General features: G+C 34.5%; 4 protein-coding genes across 4 annotated transcripts; 2 read left to right on the top strand and 2 right to left on the bottom strand.

The window, feature by feature from the left end:
• Nucleotides 1-214: 214 nt before the first annotated feature.
• LOC110643114 (serine/threonine-protein phosphatase PP1 isozyme 4) lies at nt 215-4,318 on the top strand. The gene is made up of 4 exons (XM_058133663.1): nt 215-767; nt 1,518-2,077; nt 2,217-2,444; nt 3,913-4,318. The coding sequence occupies exons 1-3, from the start codon at nt 566-568 to the stop codon at nt 2,403-2,405; spliced, it is 951 nt and encodes a 316-aa protein (XP_057989646.1). The 5' UTR covers nt 215-565; the 3' UTR covers nt 2,406-2,444; nt 3,913-4,318.
• A 1,386-nt stretch (nt 4,319-5,704) lies between these two features.
• LOC110643103 (protein NEDD1) lies at nt 5,705-12,565 on the top strand. Its single transcript, XM_021795345.2, is given in 10 exon segments — nt 5,705-6,117; nt 6,440-6,552; nt 7,274-7,534; nt 7,634-7,738; nt 8,307-8,372; nt 8,548-8,769; nt 9,749-10,321; nt 10,988-11,587; nt 11,808-11,984; nt 12,064-12,565. Coding segments are annotated over 10 exon segments (2,385 nt in total). The 5' UTR covers nt 5,705-5,957; the 3' UTR covers nt 12,172-12,565.
• Nucleotides 12,566-12,842: 277 nt separating this feature from the next.
• On the bottom strand, nt 12,843-25,441 carry LOC110643100 (putative disease resistance protein At1g50180). Its single transcript, XM_058133662.1, has 2 exons — nt 22,338-25,441; nt 12,843-13,247 (listed from the first exon to the last, which is right to left on the bottom strand). Exon 1 carries the CDS (start codon nt 25,291-25,293, stop codon nt 22,369-22,371), a length of 2,925 nt encoding a protein of 974 aa, XP_057989645.1. The 5' UTR covers nt 25,294-25,441; the 3' UTR covers nt 12,843-13,247; nt 22,338-22,368.
• On the bottom strand, nt 13,253-16,760 carry LOC131172570 (putative disease resistance protein At1g50180). Its single transcript, XM_058133661.1, has one exon. It carries the CDS (start codon nt 16,621-16,623, stop codon nt 13,663-13,665), a length of 2,961 nt encoding a protein of 986 aa, XP_057989644.1. The 5' UTR covers nt 16,624-16,760; the 3' UTR covers nt 13,253-13,662.
• Nucleotides 25,442-25,811: the final 370 nt, after the last annotated feature.

The raw sequence follows: 25,811 nt of genomic DNA, 5'->3' as shown, positions 1-25,811 counted from the left end.
TTAATTTTCTCTGAAATTTCATATATTATTATTTTTGGGTTGAAATAAGCTTAGGTTTTTGACTTTTGAGTTGACTTGGACTGGGGTTTATTATAATTTCATTAGTAAAAAAAATTACTATTTTTAATTTCGAAAGCACTAAACTGAATCGTTTCCTCAGGGGCTGCTATACGGCATCGTTTATAGGACTAAAACACTCCGAAAGAAGATATTATAGGCACCTCCGCCGCATGGACATTGCAGCCGTCTCCTTCTTCTACAGTTTTCACACTTTTCTTTTCTCCTTCCCGGACTCATGAAACAAATATTTAATTTATTATTATTTTCCTTATCCTTCCCACTCTTTTTCCCGAGAAAATACCTTTTTGTTCTACTTCTACGCCACTAAGCGAGTGTTTTTTGAACACGCACAGCAGACTAAAAGGCACGAAACGACCAGCAACGACTAGAAGACCAAATAATCGTCAAAAACTCTATAGCCATTCTGATTTCTAGGGCTTTTTGTTCGGAGAAATCGGGGGATTAGGAGGGAGAAGGAAGACGAGGAGGAGGACTACAAGATCCGATGGCAACACAAGGGCAGGCGTCGATGGACCCTGCCGTACTGGATGATATCATCAAAAGGCTAACGGAGGTCCGATCAGCGAGGCCAGGTAAGCAGGTGCAGCTCTCGGAGGCTGAGATCAGGCAGCTATGTGTAGCTTCTCGAGATATCTTTATGCAACAGCCTAATTTGCTCGAGTTGGAAGCTCCCATTAAGATTTGCGGTATGCTCTATATAAAAAGACATCGACTTTCATATCTATATGTTGAGTTTTTGGTCTGGTTTTTGTGGGATTATGTTCAGGGATTGTTTTCTGCAAGATGAATTGTTGAGCATAACGCGTTTGGAGGAGTTTATCACGAGCAACCCTTTTGTGTGCTTGTTTTATTTGTTTACTTGGTATGGTACATTTTTGTAGAACGTATTATATGTCAGATTCCGCCCCTCCCGCCGCGGGGGGGTTGGGGTGGCGGCTGGGTGGAATTAGGCTATTTGAGTCTTGTGTTATTGGGTTGTTTTTGTATTGTACCCAAACTTGATTGGACGGTGTGATATACTGTTACATTGCTGACAAACTAGGCAAGGAAAAGTGAACAACTTTTAGTTCATGTTCATGTCAATTCTAAAATCCTTAGTCTAGGGGATTAAGTCCCTTGTGAGTTTTGATATTACATTGTTTGATATAAAAGAGCCCACCCTGTACCAGTAAAAACTCGTTGTTTCTTGTTGGAATTTTGAGAACGCAATATGATTCCTGCACTTGATCAAGTCTCATTGAAGGCATTTTAGGGATTTATTCGATTAATTGACGTTCTTAATGATCAAAGGCAACTGTATGCTTTAGATTAAGTTGTTAATTTGAGCTCTGTGGCTTTGGTGGAAGACCCTGCTGTGATTATATATTGGAATTCAGTGTAATAATTGCCTATATTTGTTCTCTACGGCCTTCTGAAGATTCTTCTTTATATTTCAGGTGACATTCATGGGCAATATAGTGATTTACTAAGGCTGTTTGAGTATGGAGGTTTTCCTCCTGAAGCCAATTATTTATTTTTAGGTGATTATGTAGATCGTGGCAAGCAGAGTTTAGAAACAATTTGCCTTCTGCTTGCCTACAAGATTAAATATCCAGAAAACTTTTTCCTCTTGAGAGGAAACCATGAATGTGCATCAATAAATCGGATATATGGATTTTATGATGAATGCAAGAGGCGGTTTAATGTGAGGCTTTGGAAATCCTTTACTGACTGTTTCAACTGCCTTCCTGTTGCGGCTCTCATAGATGATAAAATATTGTGCATGCATGGTGGACTTTCCCCTGATTTGACAAATTTGGATCAAATTAGAAATTTACCTCGACCAACTGCAGTTCCAGACACTGGTTTACTCTGTGATTTGCTCTGGTCAGATCCTGGTAGAGATGTTAAGGGATGGGGAATGAATGACAGAGGAGTTTCATATACTTTTGGTCCTGATAAGGTGTCAGAATTCTTGACAAAGCATGATTTAGACCTTGTCTGTCGTGCACATCAGGTTATTTACTTTAGCTTAACTCCTTTATGTTTTGACATAATTCTTCGCATTCTGGACGCTGATATGACTATCTCTCTCTCTCTCTCTTTACTCTTTTTTTTGGGGGTTGGGGGGGGGGGGGGTGTTGGGTGGTTTATAGGTTGTGGAGGATGGGTATGAATTCTTTGCAGAAAGGCAGCTTGTCACTATTTTTTCAGCTCCCAACTACTGTGGTGAATTTGATAATGCTGGTGCTATGATGACTGTAGATGAAAATCTGATGTGCTCCTTTCAGATTTTGAAGCCTGCTGAGAAAAAGGCTAAATATATGATGCCGAATAAAATGTGATATGCAGCATCTTTGATCCCTATTCTTTATTAAGATCAGGTAGATAAATTGCTTTTTATTCTACTGTTTTCGCATTGTTGGGGACATGATAATGCTTATGTTGGTATGCACCCATGGTTTTGTTTATGCTTTTTGTGTTCGTTTCTGGCTTCATGTTTGTAACATCTACTTGCTGCCATGTTGGTTTTCTTTTTTCTTTTGCTTTTCTTTTCTTTTTTTTTTTTTTTAATTATTTTGGAATAGTTTGGGATTAAGGCTTTGTTGTTGTTGTTGCTGTAAATTATGTTGGAATGCAAGTCATTTTTTCTATATTAATGAAGTGAACAATAATCAAGAATATGCCTTGTATGCTTGTGGACATACGACTGAAGTACTTTTATTGGGGGTTTTCATGAGTAACATTTGAAAATTATGCTTCTCAACCTTTTTTTTCTTTCTTTATTCTGGTTCTTGATTAAGTTCAAAGTATAACTTATATATATATATATTTTTTGGTTCTTGTTATTGTCATAAGAGATGTTTGGTTTCTAGATAAGATGCCTTAAAGTGATTTATCCTCTTGAAGTATTGAAGTTCACATTTAAAGGGGATGCTATTGTAGAAACACAAATGAAGCCTTTGTTTGTTCTTAAAAATCAATCTTATTGATGTCCTTCTGAAAATCTGACATAGTCACTGATGGTAGAAAGGATTTCTGGGCGTTAGGCGTCCTTGAATCCTGGAAGCACAAAAGAATGTTTAGCATGGAGCTGGATTTGGTTCCAGTGACTTCATTTTTATGTAGGAGCTAGAGAGAGATTCAAATAAAAATTTTAGTCTTGAGTATTTACAGGATTTGTAACGTCATACCTGTGTACATAGAATAAGGAGAGTTTTTGTAACAGTTGCAGAGTGTTTAGGGTTTTAGGCTCTTCACTAGAGAGTGCTGAGGCCACTGAAGTGTGGTGAACTGTTAATCATTAAATTAGTCATTTATTTGTGATTTTTTAAGAAGGCATACCTGAAAGTTGGAATTTTGGATTCAGAATTGTTATGAATCCCCATGCAATGAATATTCTGTTACAGTTAGTCAGCTCTGGTAATACTTCCCAAGTCTTCTGTCCGAGGACCTGGGTCTACACTCTAGATTCATTTCATCTGATCAGATTTTTGCATTGACTACAACTTTGCTGCTTTGTCTTTCAACTTGTTCAGCTTCCATGTGTAAGCATCTCAGAAGCTGGCAATCTTCAGTTTCAGCTTGTTTTCCTGCAAGCTCAAGAAAAGGGCTTTTTCTTCTTTTATTTATTTTTAATTCATCATCTCTGTGTGCATGTGCAGAATGTGATGTACAATACGTATAAACTTCTCCGATATGTTTTTCTTCATACTCTTTCTGGACATTTATGATTTATCAGTGCTTAAAATTTATGTGTTGTTTGGCCAATATAAATTGAAATTGAATTTTCTTCATTGAAGTGGCATGTAAATTGATCAAGCCTTGTGCTGGTTTTCATTCAATTTGCAGGGAAATTTGTTGAAACTGTAGATTGCCAGCTATGGATTTTCTAAACTGTGGGAGTTGAGAGGGTGCTTCTTTGTGCTTAATACACTGTAGTTGGGGGTGGAATCTTTTGAAGTTCAGAGGCTGATGATGTGTGGCGTACCAAAGGGCAGGATTCATAAGAAGCTATCTTCTTCTTCTTCTTCTTCTTCTTCTTCTTCTTCTTCTTTTTTTGGTCCATCTGTATATAAATTTGTCCTGGTAATTAAAATTTCTGGTTTTTGGGTTTGGCAATGCAACAGAGCCTACATTTACCACCCTAAATAGCTTATCATTTTCTTGACACAGATTAAGGTGTTTGTATTGTCGTTTAGGCATATTTCAAATGATGGTTAATTTTATTTTTAATTTGGTGATGGTTAAAATGTTATGTTGGCCTTTCTACCTTTCATTTATGATCGCTGCAGCAACTTAATACTTTTTCTCTGATAGTTGAGTGCGAATGCAGCTTGGATTTTGTCAGTGGTTGCTTTCTTTATCTCATCCTGGAAGAAGTTAATTTTAGTATGCTAGATGCCTGAAATATTGTTATGCTCTGAATGTCCTACAGTCAAGTTGGCCAAAGAGTATGCCTGGAGGCTAGACTTTGATTTGATGTTTAGGTTGCCTGTCATTCCTGCATGGCCTGTGTAGGTTCTCAGGCTCGTCAGCCGTGCATGAGGCAATTTTATTCAAGCAACCATCACTTGGTTACTAATTAAGAGACTCCTACCTGCATTCATTCATTGGATATTCCAATTTAACTTAAAAAATGCTTCTAATTGATATTTCTGAAACTTTATTACAACTTTCAGGAGACAGGGGGCGGCTTGGCTAAAGGAAAAAATTGCGACTTTGTAACAATCGTCGAAATTGTTGAAGTGAACATATCAAATCATCGGTGTCACTTCTTTCCTAACTCAAACAAGCCACCATGTATCCAATACTTATCACTCAGAGAAGTTTCTTCGCCATCCTCTGATGTTTCAACAGATGATGATGATGATGATGATCAGAAGATGTGTTTCTGTCTTATTAGACCCAAGCCATCTTCATGAGAAAGCTCTATGTTCCTAGCTCGCTCTCTCCTTCCCTCTGTGTGATGGCGTTTTTAATGCTCTTCCTGCTCTTTCCCACAAAATTTCTAGCCCTTTGATTATTATATCTGGAAAAACAATAAGGGGTTATTGTGAAAAACCTAGATAGAGATAGCCATTTGCTTAGGTGTAATTTTGTTAGAACTAACTGATGAAACATCTTCCATTTTTCCTGCTTTTTTTTATTCTTCTCTGAGAAAATGTCTTCTCATAAGCCACTATGCAGAAAAAAAAAATATCAAAAAAGAGAAAAAAAAATCAATAATGAAAACTGCATTCATGAGGATTTGCAAAATAATTCTGTAATTAAGGTTTTCCCGCATAATATATTCTATTAATTAAGAAGACATACCACTCCTCGTACAGAATCATATTTTAGTCTTTATTCTTTCTTCTCTTGCTAAAAAAAAAAATTTTTGTAATATAGTTTATAATTGTTATTTATTTCGATATTAAATTAAATATTTTTAAAAAGATATCTAATAAAAATAATTTATGTAAGGGATAAAATTTTTCTTTTAATTTTAAAATGAGTAATGTATTAATTTATATAAATTTAGATTAAATCACTAAATTAAAATAAATATATACTGAAAATAAATTTTTGAAAACATTTTCATAATTTTCCAAAAAGATAACTTTATTACAGAAAAAATAATTAAAGCAACCAAAGGCGGCCACTTCAACACTGCACGGCTCCCCCATTCAAATTTTACACTCAATCCACCTTCCCTTTCTCCGAGTCTCAAGTAGGGTTTGTTCATTTTGTTTTTGTAAATCTATTCCTAAAAATCAAAACCCGTATTCTTCCGTTTCTCAAATTTCAATGTATCATTGTGATTTGCAATCACTAAAAATTTAATTTTCCGGGAGAATTCGAGTTCAGGTGCTGGATTTTCTCGGGAGAAGGAAATTGGATGCAGGGTATTCTAAATGATGAACTTGGCTGATCCATCAATGGGGCTACTGGCGGCAAGCGGAGGCGATACGGTGAAGCTTTTTGATGTTTCGGGGGAGCCGGGTGATCCCTGCATCGTGAGCTACACACCATGTCCGGGTTGCCTGGTCAACTCAGTCAAGTGGAACCACACTAGTGAGTCTCTTGCTTTATGCTTTGGTTTGAAATTTATTATCTTAATGGTTTAGATGTCTTGTCTACTTGGTTTTGATGAATGGTCTAGCTTGTTTACTTTGGTTGAATCTGCATTTCTTGTTTTGGGATTATTTAGAGCTTGTTTGGTTGGTAAGAAAGTGAAGAAAAATGAATAAAGGACCCTCTGAACTTTTTATTTTCTTTTTTGTCTTTATTGAATTAGGCGTAGATAGATGGAGATTTAAATTATATTTTTTTATTCATTTTAAAGTTATGCTTATCAATCAGAGATTGATTTCAATTGCGGTTTTACCTTTTGCAGATTTGATTGTGGCTAGTGCTGGAGAAGATAAGAAGATCTCTCTCTGGAGGAAAAATGGGCAGATCATGGGGACTATTCCGGTTGCTGGGACAGATAGTGGAGACAACATTGAGGTGATTCTATTTAAATTCTATCATGTCATTGGTTTTAGAAATAGATTAGGTTCAGGATTATATAAATCTACTAATGTTCATGGAGGAAATGGTGATAAAAGAATTTTATTTTGAGATTCAGAATTCTTTCCTAACAACCACATATTATGTTGAGTTTTAATGTATGAGTTGATGGAGAAGTAGGTCCTCTCAATACATGCAAGTTAGTTGCCATTTAGACAACAGTTTTTTTTTTAAGCATGCGTGTGAGTTGCCTCACAAGACAATATCATATGTGAATTTGATGCCTTAAGTTACATGTGAGAGACTTTTTGAGTATTGAGTGGCAATCCCTAGACTCGTGGGAATGAAAATTTAAGGCAGAACTTAGTTTTGTTCTTTCAAAAGTACTGAAGAATACACAAAGGAGCAGTTCATGATGTAAGATTGCTGTTGTGTGCTTCAACCATCTGTGATTTGACCTGTTTGGTACTTGAACAAGGAACAGAGTATGCTTAGGTCAATCAAATACTAGCCTAGGTGTCTTAAATTGACTCTGTGTTAACTGCTGCTCTCTTTTGTATTTAAACCTGGTTCTAGAGCATGTCATGCATGGTGAAGTTGTCATTTTCCAAACAGTGTTCAATAGTTTTGCCTGGCCCTCACTCTTGTTTCATGCTGTCTGTAGAGCAGGATTTCTTCATCAAATGCATTAATTTGATTCTAGACTTCTAATTTTCAGGAATCTATATTGGCTATTAGCTTTAGTAACAAGGGATCCAGATACATGTGCTCTGGGGGAAGTGGTCGAGTAGTAAGAATATGGGATCTACAGAGGAAACGCTGCATTAAATGGTTGAGGGGTCACACCAATACAATAACTGGTGCTTTATACAATTGCAAAGATGAGCATTTGGCTTCCGTCAGTCTAAGTGGGGATCTTATCCTTCACAACCTTGCATCTGGCGCAAGGGCAGCGGAGCTCAAGGATCCTAATGAACAGGTTGTTTAGTTTCTTGCATTTCATTACTGCCATTCTTGTATTGTTGGTTAGAGTTTCTGGATGCCAAGCTAATTGTTCATCTGATTGATTTAAGACCAGGTACTGCGGGTGCTAGATTATTCACGGATTAGCCGGCACCTTTTGGTGACTGCAGGGGATGATGGGTCAGTACATTTATGGGATACAACTGGTCGCAGCCCTAAGGTTTTTATTCTTGAATGCTGATATACGCATAAAAGTCACAAATGTGGCTGAATAAGTTTGATGCTTAAGTGGAAATTTCATCATATTAAAGCTATGCTCATTGTTGGTTATATATTTTGAGCATTCCATTGGAAATTTAATTGACTGTTCTGTTATTTTTACTAATGGAAATTTGGAATGCTGCATAATTAAAATTGAGTGAGGGATGGTGAGTGTGTACTGTATAAAGACATCAGAAGAACGAAAGGAATATCTCCTTTTATTTGGCCTCTACTTTTCCATATTCTTACAATAATCGTTGACATTTCATATGAAAGGTTTTTTTTTTAATTTTTTTTAATTATTTTTTTTAAACAATGTTGTGCATTGATCTTCTCATTTTTCAAGCTCTCACTAAGTCACTGTGGTTCCCAATTTAGGCATATAATGGACATTATGTTTTGTCTGTATTTTTGTTTCACCACTTCTATATTAAATTTTTTGTGTCTCTGCAATCCCATATTCATTTTTACTACTAATATCTTTCAGGCACATGATAATGGCATTTTTTTAATTATTTTTTATATAGATTTCTTGGTTGAAGCAACATTCTGCCCCAACTGCTGGTATTAGCTTCTCACCATCAAATGACAAGGTCTCATGTTTATTTTATTGAGTTACAAACAGTTCTTCCCCTCTTCCTCCATTTGATCATATGAAAAAAGAAACTGAATTACTTATCTCCTTTAGAATGGGGAGACTTATTTGAGGATGTAAGTTGTGGTAGATAGCTAAGTATTCTGCTGTTTCTAACATTTTTCCCCGTGCAGATAATAGCTAGTGTTGGACTGGATAAAAAGTTATACACTTATGATTCAGGGTCTCGGAGACCCTCATCCTTCATATCTTATGAGGCACCTTTCTCTTCATTGGCATTCAGAGAGGATAGCTGGATTCTTGCTGCTGGAACTAGCAGTGGTCGAGTGGTATTCTATGATGTTCGTGGAAAACCACAGCCTTTCACTGTTCTTCGTGCTTATAGCACTTCAGAGGTGAATTTCTTTTATTTTTGCTGACTACAGCTTCATGGCCTCACTGATTTTCCTACTGATTACTCCAATTCAGTTTGGAAACCGTTTTATATGTGCTCATTAAAATTGGCTAATGTCATCTGTTTTAACTCAGTCTTCTTACCTTTATGAAATATATGAATTATTTATCAATGTATTTCCACAATTTGACTTTTATTTGTTTGATTATGGGCCTACTGAAATGTTTTGCTACTACTGCTGCTTGTTACAACATGGTGTACGGTATGTAGATGTAGGTGTTGGGATCTCCTGTGTCTGAAAGTTAAAATCCCTTACTTCTTAATAGGATGGCATTATGGCACCTGGTTTTATGTGGGTCCTATAAATAAATGACTGAGAACCATTGCGAGTTGTTGATTTTTGTCTGGCTTTCTGGTTTTTGAGGGTTCAGTATCTTACAGTTTCTTTCATGCATCCTTGAACACAATGATCTATAAGCAAAACAGTGATGAAGTATGCTGCCAAAATAGGTGCAATGGATGCTATGATATTATTATTTTTACATATTTAAGAATTCTATGTATGACTGCACAGTATTCTTATTTGTTATTCCTGAGTATTAAGTTTGATCATTAAGTATGTGTGGCTATACTCTTTACTATTAGTTTGGCTTAATTGATGGGCCACTTATTAGATGGATCTGAAAAAAGTAATTAATGGAACAACTGTGTTGGCAGCCTTTATTCATTGTTTTGAATGCAGCAATTAGGTTAATAATGAGAATCCCTTGTGGGATATGCATCCCCTGTCTTACTGGCTGTCAGAAATACAGCCTTTGGTACATCATCCAAGAGTTTTGACTCAAATAAATAATCATGAAGATTTTACTTGAATAAATAATCATTCCCTGTTTCATGATCCATTAAATGTTATTTCACATATTCCAAAAACCTTGATTCTTTTAGTCTTACCTGACAATAAGCATTATGGTGTTCATTAGGCTGTTACAAGTTTATGCAGGCAAAGATCAAAGCCCGTTGTTGTAAATGGGAGTACCTGCACTGCTGAGACAGCTCTTCTGGGAGGTGCTGTTGAAGATTCCATTCTTATGCCTGACCCCCTTCCCTCTGTGACATCATCAAGTGTTTCACTATCTACTGCAGTGTTGAGTTCTCGTAATCTTGGCCGTTCTGGTCTTTCTGTAGGAGCATCATCTCTTACATCAACTAGTAGTGGATCTGCATCAAGTATGCCTTCATTTGCATAGGAAACACCACATCGAAGCCATTTGTGGCCAAGTGGAACATTGGCAAGATTACATGCTCCTCGTACAAGTTATAATTTTAAGGATGACATGGAAGTATTTTCCCCACTTGTTGATGTCCCGCCTATCACACCTTCACTTGATAAGCTCTGGGATTATCATGAGGGAACAAAAAAGGATAATCTATCAATTGATAAGAAGTCCTCATCTTTGTTGTTTCCTTCAGCTGGTAGAAGATTTCCTTCTGCAGAGGATGGGACAAGTGATCATCCAATATTCGATTGGAAAGCTGGTTCAACTTCCAAACAGGTCTGACATCTTTTGTTTGATTCTCATGATATCTGCAATATTTACATTTATCAAAAATGGGGAATGGAAAGAGATATGAAATAGAGGAAATATTTACTATATCATGCATCTGTTTTTTGATGGCCATGCAATTGTGTTTCAATCTGACATCTTTTGTTTTATTCTCATGATATCTGCAATATTTAGATTTATCGAAAATGGGGAATGGAAAGAGATATGAAATAGAGGAAATATTTACTATATTATGTATCTATTTTTTGATGGTCATGCAATTGTGTTTCAATTTGATTGTGGTAATCGTTTTCATACTGCACTTGAAGAATTCAGCAACTTTATCTTCCTCTGAACATTTGGAGCAACTTAAAAATAATTCACAAAATCTTGTGCTGAATTGTTTCTCAACTGGATGATGCCAAACTCTGATCTTAAAAATTTCTGAGATTTTTGACATCATCTTTTTGACTATTGAAGGTGGCTCGTCATTTTTTTTTAATCTAATTAACTGTAATAGTATTTTTTTCCTCTAAAATTTGTGGTTTTATTTGCCAATGCTAGGGTTTCCTGTATAATGTTGACTTTAATTTGATTTCCCAAGTGAACATGTTGTATGATACTTAATATCTTCACACCTATGATATTGATATTTCTTTTGTCCATTTTGTGCAGGATGAGATCAGATCTTCTTTTTCACTGTTGGCGGGATCTACTCCCACTCCAGCTTCAAAAAGCGAAGAATCCTCCATCACTCCTCCAGAAGCTTGGGGTGGAGAGAGATTATCCGACAAACTTACCCACTTACATCAGCCACTCAATTTACCTTCTCGTTTTGGGATGTTGACTTCTGGGGGTTTGCAAGATCTGCCCTCTTCAACAAATCAGACAATTATTAGCTCTTTGACAAATTCAAACATGAGTTTTTCAAATCTGCGCCCCAGAGATGTTTCTTCAAATCAGGAAAGTTCAACAGGATTTTCAGAACTCATTTCCTCTAGTTCCATGTCTCAATCTGTGAGTACAAAAAGCATTGTTGGACAAACCAACCTTGATGTGCCAGGATCAGGCTCTTCGACCCTTCCTCGTAGATTTTCAACTTATGCTGAGAGAATAAGCACAACTTCCTCCTTCAATGATGGGAACTCCCTTGCAATGAGTTCTCCTAAAATGAAGAAAACAGGAGCTGAGACCAGGGAAGAGCTTTTGAGTAGCTTGTTGTCAAGGTCTGACACATCGGCTGTGACAGAACAAGGAATTCTTCCAGCAGTAAATGTATGCAGACTAAATTGGTTCAATAAACAGTTATTGCTTTTTTGGGAGGAAAGTCCAAAATGTTCTGCTTGATCATCATAGATGCCTTCAATACCGCGCATTGAGTTGAAAGCACAAGCCACACTTGGATCTCACCTTATGTAGCTCAAGCTAATTATGTTTGGTTGCCTAAAATGCTCATCACTTTATCATGGCTAATTAGTTCACTTTATTGTGTTAGGGAGGAATTTCACAACCAAATAAGGCCCTTCAGCTGGATCCACAGCAGGGAAATTCCTTCACGCTCCAGCTTTTTCAACGCACTCTTGAAGAAACTCTTGATTCATTCCAGAAATCCATCCATGAAGACATGAGGAACCTTCACATCGAAATTCTAAGACAATTCCATATGCAGGAGGTATGTATGCAATATTGCAGTTGACTCACCCATTTGTTGTTATTTATTTGCAGTCTGAAATTGTGGATTCATTGAACAGATGGAATTTTCTACTGTGATGCGCTCAATTCTGGAAAATCAGGCAGAGCTGATGAAAGAAATTAAGTCTCTTCAGAAAGAAAACCAGGAGCTTCGCCAGTTACTTTGAGAAATAGTGAAGACTGCATTGTTACTTGTGACTGTTAATGGATTTTGGAATATGTTCATTTGCATGGTTTTGCACTTCACAGGTACCCCTCTGTGTTTTGCTTCCCTCAGCAATTATGCGGAAAGTTCAGCGGGGGGAGAAAAAGGACCAAAATTCAAGCTGTTAGATTTAGGATTATTGTTCTTGTGCATGTATGTAAATAGATGCCTTATAGCTTATGAAATGAAAGCTTTTAATTTCATTCAGTTTAGGATGAACTGCTAGATTAATTTTATTATTTTGTTTGATTTTTAGGATATGTCTTTGTTGTTTAGTCTAGCTCTTTTGAGTTAAATGGTTGGATTGTGATTTTGGAGCTTCCTAAAATGCAATCAACTGGCTTTGAAGATTGACAGACTAGAATTTGATGGAATGCTAATTTTTTAGGGCTTGGGAAATCGATAACATAAAGATGAATGCATGTTTTTATAAATCGATTTGGTACTTTGCCTTGCTTGCATAGTTTTAACTCATCACAATTCAACAACACACGGATTTCTTTATCCCATATTGGTTCAATCTTCTATTGAAATTGGTCCATAGTTTTTAATTTTGCAGTAGCTTCTCTATTAGATTTTTTAAAATGGAAAATCCAAGCGGAAGGATACATCAAGATCATGAAAAGGCAACAGTTGCTGAAGTGTGAACTTTATTGCATCCCTGTTACTAGCCTCCTATTCACCACGCATGAGAATCATGAGATGGGAAACCAAGAAACCCATTGTTCCATTGTGAATCCAGTATTTTACACGGTACACTGAATATCGTCAAGCATTTGCAATACATCATTTTGTTATTTATGGGAAGAAATAAGAAGTAAAATAAACATTAAAAATGACAATACAATTATGGCAAATAAGAAATAAAGTTTGAAGGTTTTCACACTGAAATTTATTATTCAAAACACAAAAACAACACAGGAAAACAACTAATCACATCCAAATGGAATGCTGTTATGGATGTTCATGTCCAAGCCTGCTACAGTCCGCAGACTGCAATTCTGAGTTTGCCATCAATTCATTGCTCTTACAAAATGCCTGCGTAAATGGGTAACTAGTTTAGAATCATTTTGTTTGGTGAAATTATATGCATTATTCAGTCCTCTCCAACTTATGCACATGACATAATTTTATTTTGAGATACCTCACCAAAACTAGCCATTGAAATGAAAGATCAATAAACTGAGTGTGTGTATATATATACACTTGAAAAATAAAAGAAAGGTTAACAATAATTAAAATAAAACAGAGTTTTCTCAAAAAAATAATAAAAGAGTTAATTTTTATTTTTTTTTGGTAGAGCCCAAATCATCTATTTTTATAATAAGGATCGATAAAAAAATGGAGGAAAAAGAAATTTAGAGATTATTAGTACACACAATAATATACTTTAAAAGAAAATGTGATTGTTTGTTAAGAAAGGGACTATAGGCTATGACGTGGAAATGTTATCCTAACAAAAAAATAAGAAACGGATACCTTTATAATTTTTGTTTTTCCAACTTCCCCGCTGGTCAAATAAGATGGATGGTATGTGGCGCACTTTTTCAAAATCCTCTCCTTCAACTCCGTCTATGACTTTAACCCTCTCTTCAAATCCTTCTCTCATCCCACAAATTTTCAATTCTTGAATGGTGGTGACTGATTTCATTCCTTCTGGAATCATCTTCAGTTTTAGTAGATACATTAATCGTAAAGTCTTGAGACATGGCATTGCACCTTCATCTATTTCCCATTCTTCTAGTGTTTTTAAACTGGCAAGAGTAAGAGTCTCAAGTTGAGGAAATCCATGGGCAGAGCAGACGATTTTAGACCCTTCGTATGAACCAATGTCCAACTCCAAAATTCTCAGATTAGGCAGCTTCTCCAAAATACTCATAGGATCTCGCTTCAATTCAGAATACTTCAAAGTTAACTTGGCAAGGCTTGCTGGTAGGTGCTCCAGGTTGTGATGCAGGGAATATCGATCTTCTGGTATGGCTCCGCATAACTTCACTCTTGTAAGATGACGAAGACTAGAAAGTGGTTTCAAATTAAGAAATGATCCCAGCTTCATTAGCATCCGCAAGGAACGGAGACGGCCTAATTTAAAAATAGGAGACCTTAGAACCACTTCTACTTCCTCTTCTGCCCTGAAATTTACTGATAAATTTCGGAGATTGGTCAATTTCTGTACTGCATCGGTTTTAATTAGATCCTCTGCATCTACACACTTCAAAGTCTCCAGGTGTCTTAATTTATCCAATCTAACCTGCTGGAAATTGCGGGCACCCACTAATAGATGTCTCAAGCATTCTAATTTCGATAATGCAGCGGGTAATATAAACACATAATTATTGCGTAAATCAAGGGTATATAAACTCCGCAGATTACCTATGGATGATGGTAAAGGTGATGACTCTGAGCGCCAACACTTGGCTCTATCATTCATTCCAGCACCGTACAGTCCAATATACCTCAAATGAATCAAATGCCCAATTTCCGTAGGTAGTCGGGACTGCGGTATATAGTCAATTTTTAAAACTCTTAGCAATCTAAAATTCTCAAAAATAAACCTTCCTTGCTGCCTTGTCATATAAAACCTCCACGTACCATCTTCACTGAAATAGAAAAGAGAACGAAGATGAGAATCACCGCTTTTTAACAAAGGCATATAGAACTTACTTTTGCTTGCATCATTCCCAGATATGCGAGGATGAATAGCAATTCTACGCCACTTATTACTTGATGTCAACTGCAAAGTGGATGAACTGCTGTTTGTCACAGCGTCCTCTGTATGCTGCATTACTCCAAGGAAATTTTCATCCCTTGCCTTGGAAATACACATATCACGCACCAGATCATGAATTCTGCATCTTTTCACACCTATTCCAGTGTGATCTCTTTGGCTCATTTGAACCACACACCTACTTACAAGCTCTTCCAAATATTCTTCACCCACGTCTTCCATTGTCTCTTCTCCTCCTATTGACGACTGCAATATAAACCCTTCGGCTATCCACATTCGAATCAACTCATTTTTCTCAAACTCCCAGTCCTCTGGAAATTGAGAAAGATAAAGAAAGCAAGGTTTCAAATGGAAAGGCAAGTCATGATAGCTCAAAGCTAAAATTCCATACACTCCTCCGTATTGATGATGTTGTTCCCACTTGACAAATTGTGCATTAATGCTTCCGTGAACCACCTCCCACTCCTTCAATGACTTCTTTGTTGCCAATAAACCTCCAAGCACAACAACAGCAAGTGGCAATCCTCTGCATTTTTTCACCATTTCCCTTCCCAATTTCTCAAGTTCTGGTGTACAGCCATACTCCTTCGGGATCTCTCTCGGGAATGTTTTCCTTTCGAGAAGTTCCCAACCTTCATCATCCGTCAAAAATGGTGGTTCCACTGGAGAGGTCCATGGATCAGCATGAGAAGCAAGTGTTCTATTACGGGTGGTGAATAGAACTTTGCTCCCTTTCTTCCCCTTTAGGAAAGCAGGTTTCAAACAATCCCACGCCTCATTTGTCCAAATATCATCAAAAACCACCAAGTAACGCTTCTCCTCTAGCACACTGTGAAGTGCTTCAATCAACCTTTCCTCTTTTAAACTTTCCAACACAGATTTAAACTGTACTTCCTCCTTCATCTTTTCCAACATGGATTTAAGAGGTTGTTCATCCTTCATTCTCTCCATTAACTTTGATTTATCCTCACCAGATGCAACATTTATCAGGATTCCAACCAAAACATCCTTGATGGAGAATTGCTGAGATACGAAGACCCAAGAATAACAATCGAAGTGTTGCTTCACATGAGCGTCATTGTATACTTTCTTGGCAAGGGTGGTTTTACCCAGTCCTCCCATCCCCACTATGGAAACAACACGCATTCGCTCTTCCTCCGTCATCAACCGAGCTTTAAGATCACTTATTACAGCATCCAAGCTAATGACATACTCTTCCTTAGCATTTGGATACGATCTTCTGGATTCTTGTTGTCTATTAGACGCCTCTCCCTCATCAAGTTTGACGCCGTAAGTCTGCATACTTTTGGATATATCCTTAATCTTAGCTTGGATTGATTTGATCTGGGTTCCTGTTTCGTGTAGAAGGAAAGGCTTAGTGAACTTGAAGGAAGCCCTGTTAATGAACCCACGTACACCTTCTCCTCTGCGCCTTGCAACTTTAAGAAGAAAGGTATCGATAACATCCTCAGCATCATAAGTGAGGTCTCTGACTTCAGCTACCCAGTTCCGAACGCGGTCATCTTGATCTTGATTTCGGTCTGCATCTTTCAAGAAGCACTGCATCCGCTTGAGTTCAGATTGCAACCGTTGGACTTCATCCCGCACACCATGCAGAAAAACTGATTCTTGAATAAGCAAATCAGAAATTTTTTGAACAGCCACAGAAACAACAGCCTCGGCCATTCTTCTTAGCGACAAGGGAAGAAAATAAGGTAAGAGTTTGTTGTGTTTGTCAAAGGAGATTGATGGTGGTGGTAAATCTTTTCTTGTTTTTGTGAGCAGGTTTCTGTATTTGCTAATGCCTACACACCTGAGAATTGTTATGTGATTTCTTATGACTTTTCGCAATGATTATAATTAATAATTAATTAATAACATAAAATATAAGAAAGTATACTCAATTTATAAACTCTTAAATTGTGTGGCAGGAACAATGCATTTGCATCTGTTGCCCTACTCTGTCTTTTCTGCGATAATAATTTAGTGGCAACTTTGAATCATTTATTTCGAAAAAATAAAGAAAATAATTTATTTTTATGATAATAAAAAAATAAAAATTATTTTTTTACTTGAAAATAAATAAAAATCTTAAAAAAATCATAAATATTAATATAAATATTTAATTTAAAAATTATTAATTACGTTATTTTCATTCATATAAAATTTAACTTTTTCTCTATATTCATATTTAATAAAAAGACTACAAAATATGTATTAAAATTATTTAAAAATAAAAATAAAATCCTTTTATTTTCCTTTTTCTTTTTGTCAAGTTCATCCTTATCAAATCCTGTCTAAAACTTGTTAATAAAGAATACTTCTTTTTACCTTTTCAATTTCAAAGTATTCTTTAACTTTTCTTCATGTAAATTAACTTTTCTACAAATTTTGCTATCTTCCTTAATAAGAAATCTGCGGTTGTTTTGTAATGGGGATGAATATTTTAGGATTTCTCTATCATTAGGCCGGCATAAATCCATTGCACATACGCCATATGTTCGTTTACAAAGACAAGAATCTCTTCGCATTATAAATTATTTTTCACATAATTTACAGAAACCAGAGGTTTAAAGGTCTTATTTTATGGGAATTTCATATAATTTTCATTTTGATTGGATGAATATGTTGGGATTTCTCTACCATTTGGTCGGCACATATCCATTATATCATACAAACGCCATATGCATCTTAAAAAAAGCCAAAATCTCTTCCAGTTTTCCGCTGTTATTCCAAGACGCCTTTGATGGTAAATGTTTGCAGAAACAAGTGGCTTGAAGGTCTTTTTCGTTGGGGAATTATAGGAATTTCATATCATTTTGATTGGATTTTAGTAAATGTTTGAAATTAAATAATTCAATTTTAAAATACAAATAAATTCTACTCAATTATACGTTATTTTAATAGCTCAACTCGTCTAGTTTGCCACCCCTAGCTTTAATCATTCTTCTTTTTCTTGTTCTGAAAGCAAGAAGGGAAAAATCAAAATGTAGAATTTCAAATCATTCATAATTCAAGAATTACATTTTTATTTGTAATGGTATTTATATATTATAATTTGATTGGTTAATTAGCTCATGATTGTACTATAACAAAGCTTGGAATTGTTTATACAAATAAATATATAAAAAATATTTTTGAAATTTAAAATATCATTATTTTGTAAGTCATTTTAGTGTAGTTATAAATCAAATTTAATAAAAAAAAATGGTGGATTCATCACTTATATAAATATAAATTTTGTAAAAAAAAATTAAATAGAAATTTGATGTTTAATTTAATACAATTCGGTTTAGAATTGAAATAAGATCAAAATTAGATTGGGTCAATTTAAAGTTAAAATTAAATTAATCAAAATCAATTTTGAATGAAAGTAAAATCAATTCATCTGGTTTCAACTAAAAAATTGAAATTTTTTTTCTTATAAAAAATAAAATTTTTAAAATATTCAGTATTTAGATTTATTAAAATATAATTGAATTGAAATTAAAAACAAAATAGAAATGAAATCGAAAACCCTACGTCTCAATCTCAATTTTCCCAAATTTTGAGCTATTACTGCTAATTCAACCTAAATTTGACAAGTTAGGGCTAGATCAAGTAGGTATTCTATTCAGTTTATAAAATTGAATTGAAATCATATCAGTTTAATTTAAAATTAAAGCTTGATCTAAGTTGGTCAGAATCAAATTATTTTATTCTTTTTTTTTTCTCTTAAATCAAATAGAAGTCAATCAGTCCAATTTAAAATTAAATCAACTTTTTTTAAATGAAAATATTTTTAACTATAAATTATATTAAAATTGAGATTAGATAATCCTGTAATTTGATTCCAAACTCTTGATTTAAAAGATTAAAACCAGAACAAACCAAATCGGTGATCATGCCTATATATGTGAATATTTAATTTATATACAAAAATATAGAACATAAATATTAATTAGTTTATAAAGTGGCCATTTATTGAAATCACATAGCAGACTATGACAGTTATAATAATAATAAAAATATTAATATTTGAAAATTAAAAATATAAAAAATATTTTATTTTAATAACATATCTTGTATATATTTGTGGAAAATCTTATTATTATCTTTTTTTTTTTTAAGATGTGGAGCTTTGTAATGATTTTCTATATATATTTGTATGTGTTTTCTTCTATTTAAGTTTAATAAGTTATTTTTTTTAATAGTAAATTTACCTAATATTCATTTATGATTATATATTTGTAACTGTGACTTTTTATATGTTTTCGGTACATTCATTAATTCCTTTTTTATTTTACTTACCATTAACCAATTCATCTTCCTATATATTTATCCATAATTGAACTATATTTGATAACTTAGTTTTATATTGTTGCCTTATTTTATAACTCAGTTATAATATTTATATAGATATTATATTAAGAATTAAGAAATCAAAAAGTCACACTAATTAGTGATTAGTGATAATAATAAGATTATAAATTTAGTAAGATTAATAAATTTTATTTAATATATACATATTAGTTATTATCAATTAATCATCAAAACATACCTAAAAAAAATAGAAATAAGATGCGTATATATTAATTATTATTAATGATGAAAATGTACATATATTTATTATTATTATTATTATTATTAATAATAAATTTTATTTAATTTAAATGGCGCGGGAAAATAGAGATAAAAAATATATTGTAGCTCTTGTATTATAAAGCCAAGTGGCATCAAAACAAGCAACCACTTGGCAATATTGTGTGGAGTTATTTCACAGTTCGGCTATATAATATTTATATAGATATTAGATATAGATGTGCCACAGGAGTTTTATGTGATCGTAAGATTCCCAATAAATTGAAAGGAAAATTTTATCGTACAGTCATACGACCGGCTATGTTATATGGTAGTGAGTGTTGGGCACTAAAAGAGTCGTATGCATCTAAGATAAGAGTTACAGAGATGAGAATGTTAAGGTGGATGAGTGGCCATACTAGACTAAATAAAGTCCGTAATGAAAGTATTAGAGAAAAGGTAGGAGTGGTGCCAATTGAAGATAAGTTGAGAGAAGGGAGATTGAGGTGGTTTGGTCATGTGAAGCGTAAACATACGGAGGCTCCAGTTAGACAAGTAGAGCACATTAGGTTAGAGGATAGAAAGAAAAAAAGGGGTAGACCTAAATTGATTTGGAGGAGAGTAGTACAACATGACAAGCATTACACATTTCTGAGGATTTAACCCAAAATCGTTCAGAGTGGAAAAAGCGAATCCATATAGCCGACTCCAAATTTTTAGGATAAAGGCTTAGTTGAGTTGAGTTGAGTTTATTAGATATAGATAATTTTGTTATTGATTATTTAATTTGTCTTCTTTATTGTTTAGGCATAATTTCTTTATTAAATTCTTGTGGGTCTGTGAAATTTAAATTTTAGGGATTTGATCAGTTTGGCTTTAGTTAATGAGTAATAATTTCTTGTGAAATTTGCACCTTTTTTTTTTTGTGAATTTAAAGAGTTTGATGACGTCGTATGTATGTGAGAGACAAAACGCAAGGAGAAGAGGAGCAGAAGAGTGTGATTAATTGAGATTATTTTAATAAATTTATTTTTCATTAATGGAAATTCTTTCTAATCTAGATTAAGACATTGTTTAATACAATTTGTTTCATTTGCAAATAAATTTTATAATAAAATTTATTTTATTTAATATATTTTATATTAAATATAAAATTTATTTTAAATGAAATGAACATTGTATTTAGAATAAATAAAATAAAATATAATGATATATAATAAGAGAATAATTTTATCACTTGAAATATATATAATTTTAAATTTAAAATTTATTTATAAATTTTATTAATTTTAATAAAATTTGGTTTAGTTATAATAAATTTTATAAAATTAATTATTAAAAAGTTTTCATTTAAATCAAATTCTAAAATTTTAGATTTACAAATGAATTTTACAAAATTTTATAGAATTCATTTATATTAAATATTACCAAAATGTCTGTAAATGACATTGTTTAAAATTCTTTTGCTAAACATAGAGAGACAGTAGAATGCTCATTTTAAAATGCAATTAGTTATAGAAAATAACGGGCTTGATTTTATATATATATATATATATAATTTTGTTCTGATTTTAAATTCAAATTTTAATTTTGTTCAAATAATAAAATTGAAAATGAAAAATATTTATTTCTAATTTAAATGAAACAATTAGTTAAATTTAATTGAATGCTCTTACTCATACTTTAATTGAATTATTTATTTTTTTATTTAAATAAATGATAAGATATTTTCATTCTAAGTTTAATTATCTCTAATTGATGGGATGCAATTGCAGCTAAGTAGAGTAAATAATATTATTGGATGTTGAAAAGAGTAGCAGTCTTGAGTTATATCTTTATTTTCATTATGAGAAGAATTTTTATTATCAAACCTTTCCATGCACTTGTATTAGCAGAATGCTGCATTCTGCACCATTTCTTTCCATTGTTTTCTAATTCCACGGCAATTTCTACTGTAGCACATGAAAGATGAAATTTGTTTAGTTTGGCTTAGTCTAATGGCTGAACATTTATCACTCTCCTGTTACGCTCAAGTTTGAGTGTCTACTTTCTAAAGATCTCTCAAGAGTATACATTATATTTGGTGCTGCTATATCAATCATACAGCCATAAATATTTTAAACAGTACACTGAAAATATTGTCAAGCATTTGCAATACATCATTTTGTTAATTATATATGCGGAAATAAAAGTAACATAAACATTAAAAATAATAAACTTTTGAAGGTTCTGACATTGAAATTTATTATTCAAAACAGAAAAACAACACAAGAAAACAGCTAATCACATCCAAATGAAATGCTATTATAGACGTCCAAGCCTGCCACAGTCCACAGACTGCCAAATTTCATTGCTTGACGTATTCTGAGTTTGCCATCAATTCATTCTCTTTCAAATGCCTGCACAAATGGGTAACTAGTTTAGAATCATTTTGTTTGGTGAAATTATATGCATTATTCAGTCCTCTCCAACTTATGCACTTGACATAATTTTATTTTGAGACACCTCATCAAAACTAGCCACTGAAATGAAAGATCAATAAACAGAGTGTGTGTATATATATATGCACTTGAAAAATAAAAGAAAGGTTAACAATAATTAAAATAAAACAGAGTTTTCTCAAAAAAATAATAAAAGAGTTAATTTTTTTTTTAGCAGAGCCCAAATCATCTATTTTTATAATAAGAATCGATAAAAAAAAATGGAGAAAAAAGAAATTTAGAGATTATTTAGTACACACAATAATATACTTTAAAAGAAAATGTGATTGTTTGTTAAGAAATGGACTATAGGCTATGATGGCGTATGTTATCCTAACAAAGAAAATAAGAAACGGATACCTTTGTGATAAATGTTTTTTCAGCTTCGCCATTAGTTGAATGAGATGGATGGTATGTGGCGCACTTTTTCAAAATCCTCTCCTTCTACTCCGTCTATGACTTTAACCCTCTTCACAAATTCTTTTGTCATCCTAGTAATTTTCAATTCTTGGATGGTGGTGACTGATTTCAATCCTTCTGGAATCATCTTCAGTTCTGATAGATACAATAATTGTAAAGTCTTGAGACATGGCATTGCACCTTCTTCTATTTCCCATTCTTTTAGTTCATGTAAACGTGCAAGAGTAAGAGTCTCAAGTTGAGGAAACCCATGGGCAGAGCAGACCATTTTAGACCCTTCGTATGAATGAGAATCGAACCTCAAAAATCTCAGATTAGGCAGCTTCTCCAAAATGCCCATCGGATCTCGCTTCAATTGAGAATATATCAAAGTTAACTTGGCTAGGCTTGCTGGTAGGTATTCCAAGTTGTGATGCAGGGAATGTGGATCTTCTGGTATGGCTCCCCATAACTCCACTTTTGTAAGACGATGAAGACTAGAAAGTGGTTCCAAATTAGGAAATGATTCCATCGGCATCCCCATCAGCATCAGCATCTTCAAGGAACGGAGACGGCCTAATTCAAAAATAGGAGATCTTAGAACCACTTCAACTTCCTCTTTTGCCTCGAACTCTATTGATAAATTTCGGAGATTGATCAATTTCCGGACTGCATCGGTTTTAATTAGATACTCTGCTTGCACACACTTCAAAGTCTCCAGGTGTCTTAATTTTTCCAATCTAACCTGCCTTAAAGAATAACTATCCCCTAATAGATGTCTCAAGCATTCTAATTTTGATAATGCAGCCGGTAATATAATCATGTAATTATTGCGTAAATCAAGAGTATACAAACTCCGCAGATTACCTATGGATGATGGTAAAGGTGATGACTCTAAGCACAGGCACTTAACTCTATCATTCATTCGAGCACCGTACAGTCCAAGATACCTCAAATGAATCAAATGCCCAATTTCCCAGGGTAGTCGGGACTGCCATATATTGTCAATTTTTAAAACTCTTAGCAATCTAAAATTCTCAAAAATAAACCTTCCTTGCTGCCTTGTCATATAAAACTTCTGCATACCATCTTCATTGAAATAGAAAAGAGAACGGAGATGTGAATCACCGCTTTTTAACAAAGGCACATAGAACTTCCATTTGATTGCATCATTCCCAGATATGCGAGGATGAATAGCAATTCTACGCCACTTAATACTTGATGTCAACTGCAGAGTGGATGAACTGCTGTTTGTCACAGCGTCCTCTGTATGCTGCATAACTCCAAGGAAATTTTCATCCCTTGCCTTGGAAATACACATATCACGCACCAAATCATGAATTCTGCATCTTTTCACACCTATTCCAGTGTGATCTCTTTGGCTCACTTGAACCACACACCTACTCACAAGCTCTTCCAAATATTCTTCACCCACGTCTTCCATTGTCTCTTCTCCTCCTATTGACGACTGCAATATAAACCCTTCGGCTATCCACATTCGAATCAACTCCCTTTTCTTAAACTCCCAGTCCTCTGGAAATTGAGAAAGATAAAGAAAGCATGGTTTCAAATGGAAAGGCAAGTCATGATAGCTCAAAGCTAAAATTCCATACACTCCTCCGTATTGATGATGTTGTTCCCACTTGACAAATTGTGCATTAATGCTTCCGTGAACCACCTCCCACTCCTTCAATGACTTCTTTGTTGCCAATAAACCTCCAAGCACAACAACAGCAAGTGGCAATCCTCTGCATTTTTTCACCATTTCCCTTCCCAATTTCTCAAGTTCTGGTGTACAGCCATGCTCCTTCGGGATCTCTCTCGGGAATGTTTTCCTTTCGAGAAGTTCCCAACCTTCATCATCCGTCAAAAATGGAGGTTCCACTGGAGAGCCCCATGGATCAGCATGAGAAGCAAGTGTTCTATTACGGGTGGTGAATAGAACTTTGCTCCCTTTCTTTCCCTTTAGGAAAGCAGGTTTCAAACGATCCCACGCCTCATTTGTCCAAATATCATCAAAAACCACCAAGTAACGCTTCTCCTCTAGCACACTGTGAAGTGCTTCAATCAACCTTTCCTCTTTTAAACTTTCCAACACAGATTTAAACTGTACTTCCTCCTTCATCTTTTCCAACATGGATTTAAGAGGTTGTTCATCCTTCATTCTCTCCAGTAACTTTGATTTATCCTCACCAGATGCAACATTTATCAGGATTCCAACCAAAACATCCTTGATGGAGAATTGCTGAGATACGAAGACCCAAGAATAACAATCGAAGTGTTGCTTCACATGAGTGTCATTGTATACTTTCTTGGCAAGGGTGGTTTTACCCAGTCCTCCCATCCCCACTATTGAAACAACACGCATTCGCTCTTCCTCCGTCATCAACCGAGCTTTAAGATCACTTATTACAGCATCCAAGCTAATGACATACTCTTCCTCAGCATGTGGATACGATCTTCTGGATTCTTGTTGTCTCCCATAATTAGAAGACCCTTGTCCCTCATCAAGTTTGACGCCGTAAGTCTGCATACTTTTGGATATATCCTCAATCTTAGCTTGGATTGATTTGATCTGGGTTCCTGTTTCGTGTAGAAGGAAAGCCTTATTGAACTTGAAGGAAGACCTGCTAATGAACCCACGTACACCTTCTCCTCTGCACCTTGCAACATTAAGAAGAAAGGTATCGATAACATCCTCAGCATCATAAGTGAGGTCTCTGACTTCAGCTACCCAGTTCCGAACGCGATCATCTTGATCTTGATGTCGGTCTGCATCTTTCAAGAAGCACTGCATCCGCTTGAGTTCAGATTGCAACCGTTGGACTTCATCCCGCACACCATGCAGAAAAACTGATTCTTGAATGAGCAAATCAGAAATTTTTTGAACAGCCACAGAAACAACAGCCTCAGCCATTCTTCTTAGCGATAAGGGAAGAAAAAGAGGTAAGAGTTTGTTGTGTTTGTCAAAGGAGATTGATGATGGTGCTAAAACTTTTCTTGTTTTTCTGAGCAGGTTTCTGTATTTGCTAAAACATACACAGCTGAGAATTGTTATGTGATTTCTTATGACTTTTCGCAATGAGCACTGCCCCACATTTTGTTCCGGTTAGTTTAGCGTGTAAAGAATACTTTCATTTAAAAAAAAAAAATCAACTTTTATTACTGCATTGCATTGAAAAAATAAAAGAAAATTTATTTTAATTTTTTATTTAGAGTATATTAAAAAGATAAAAGAGAAAAGCAATCCATTTGCATGTAATTTGGCATCAACATATTCGAAACACTTTAAAGAAAGGGAAAGCACAAGCAAGTAATCGAAGAACAGAATCCAGTGCCAAAGTATTTTGCTTTTCTTGTCTTAAAATTGAGGCATGGTATCATTTATCATTAAGGAGAGAGACAAGGAATATATATGATGTGGACCTATGATAT

The sequence above is a fragment of the Hevea brasiliensis genome, chromosome 14 (genome assembly GCF_030052815.1).
Source record: "Hevea brasiliensis isolate MT/VB/25A 57/8 chromosome 14, ASM3005281v1, whole genome shotgun sequence".
NCBI classification, from domain to species: Eukaryota; Viridiplantae; Streptophyta; class Magnoliopsida; order Malpighiales; family Euphorbiaceae; genus Hevea; species Hevea brasiliensis.
Note: the sequence above shows the minus strand (reverse complement) of the source record. Positions and strands in the feature narration are given on the sequence as shown.

Excerpts from the sequence above, each read along its gene's own strand:
- LOC110643114 (XM_058133663.1), top strand. The coding sequence starts at position 566 with ATGGCAACACAAGGGCAGGCGTCGATGGACCCTGCCGTACTGGATGAT. Across the intron at positions 768-1,517 it reads AGCTCCCATTAAGATTTGCG|GTGACATTCATGGGCAATAT; the intron begins GTATGCTCTATA and ends TTTATATTTCAG. Across the intron at positions 2,078-2,216 it reads TTGTCTGTCGTGCACATCAG|GTTGTGGAGGATGGGTATGA; the intron begins GTTATTTACTTT and ends GGTGGTTTATAG.
- LOC110643100 (XM_058133662.1), bottom strand. The coding sequence starts at position 25,293 with ATGGCTGAGGCTGTTGTTTCTGTGGCTGTTCAAAAAATTTCTGATTTG.
- LOC131172570 (XM_058133661.1), bottom strand. The coding sequence starts at position 16,623 with ATGGCCGAGGCTGTTGTTTCTGTGGCTGTTCAAAAAATTTCTGATTTG.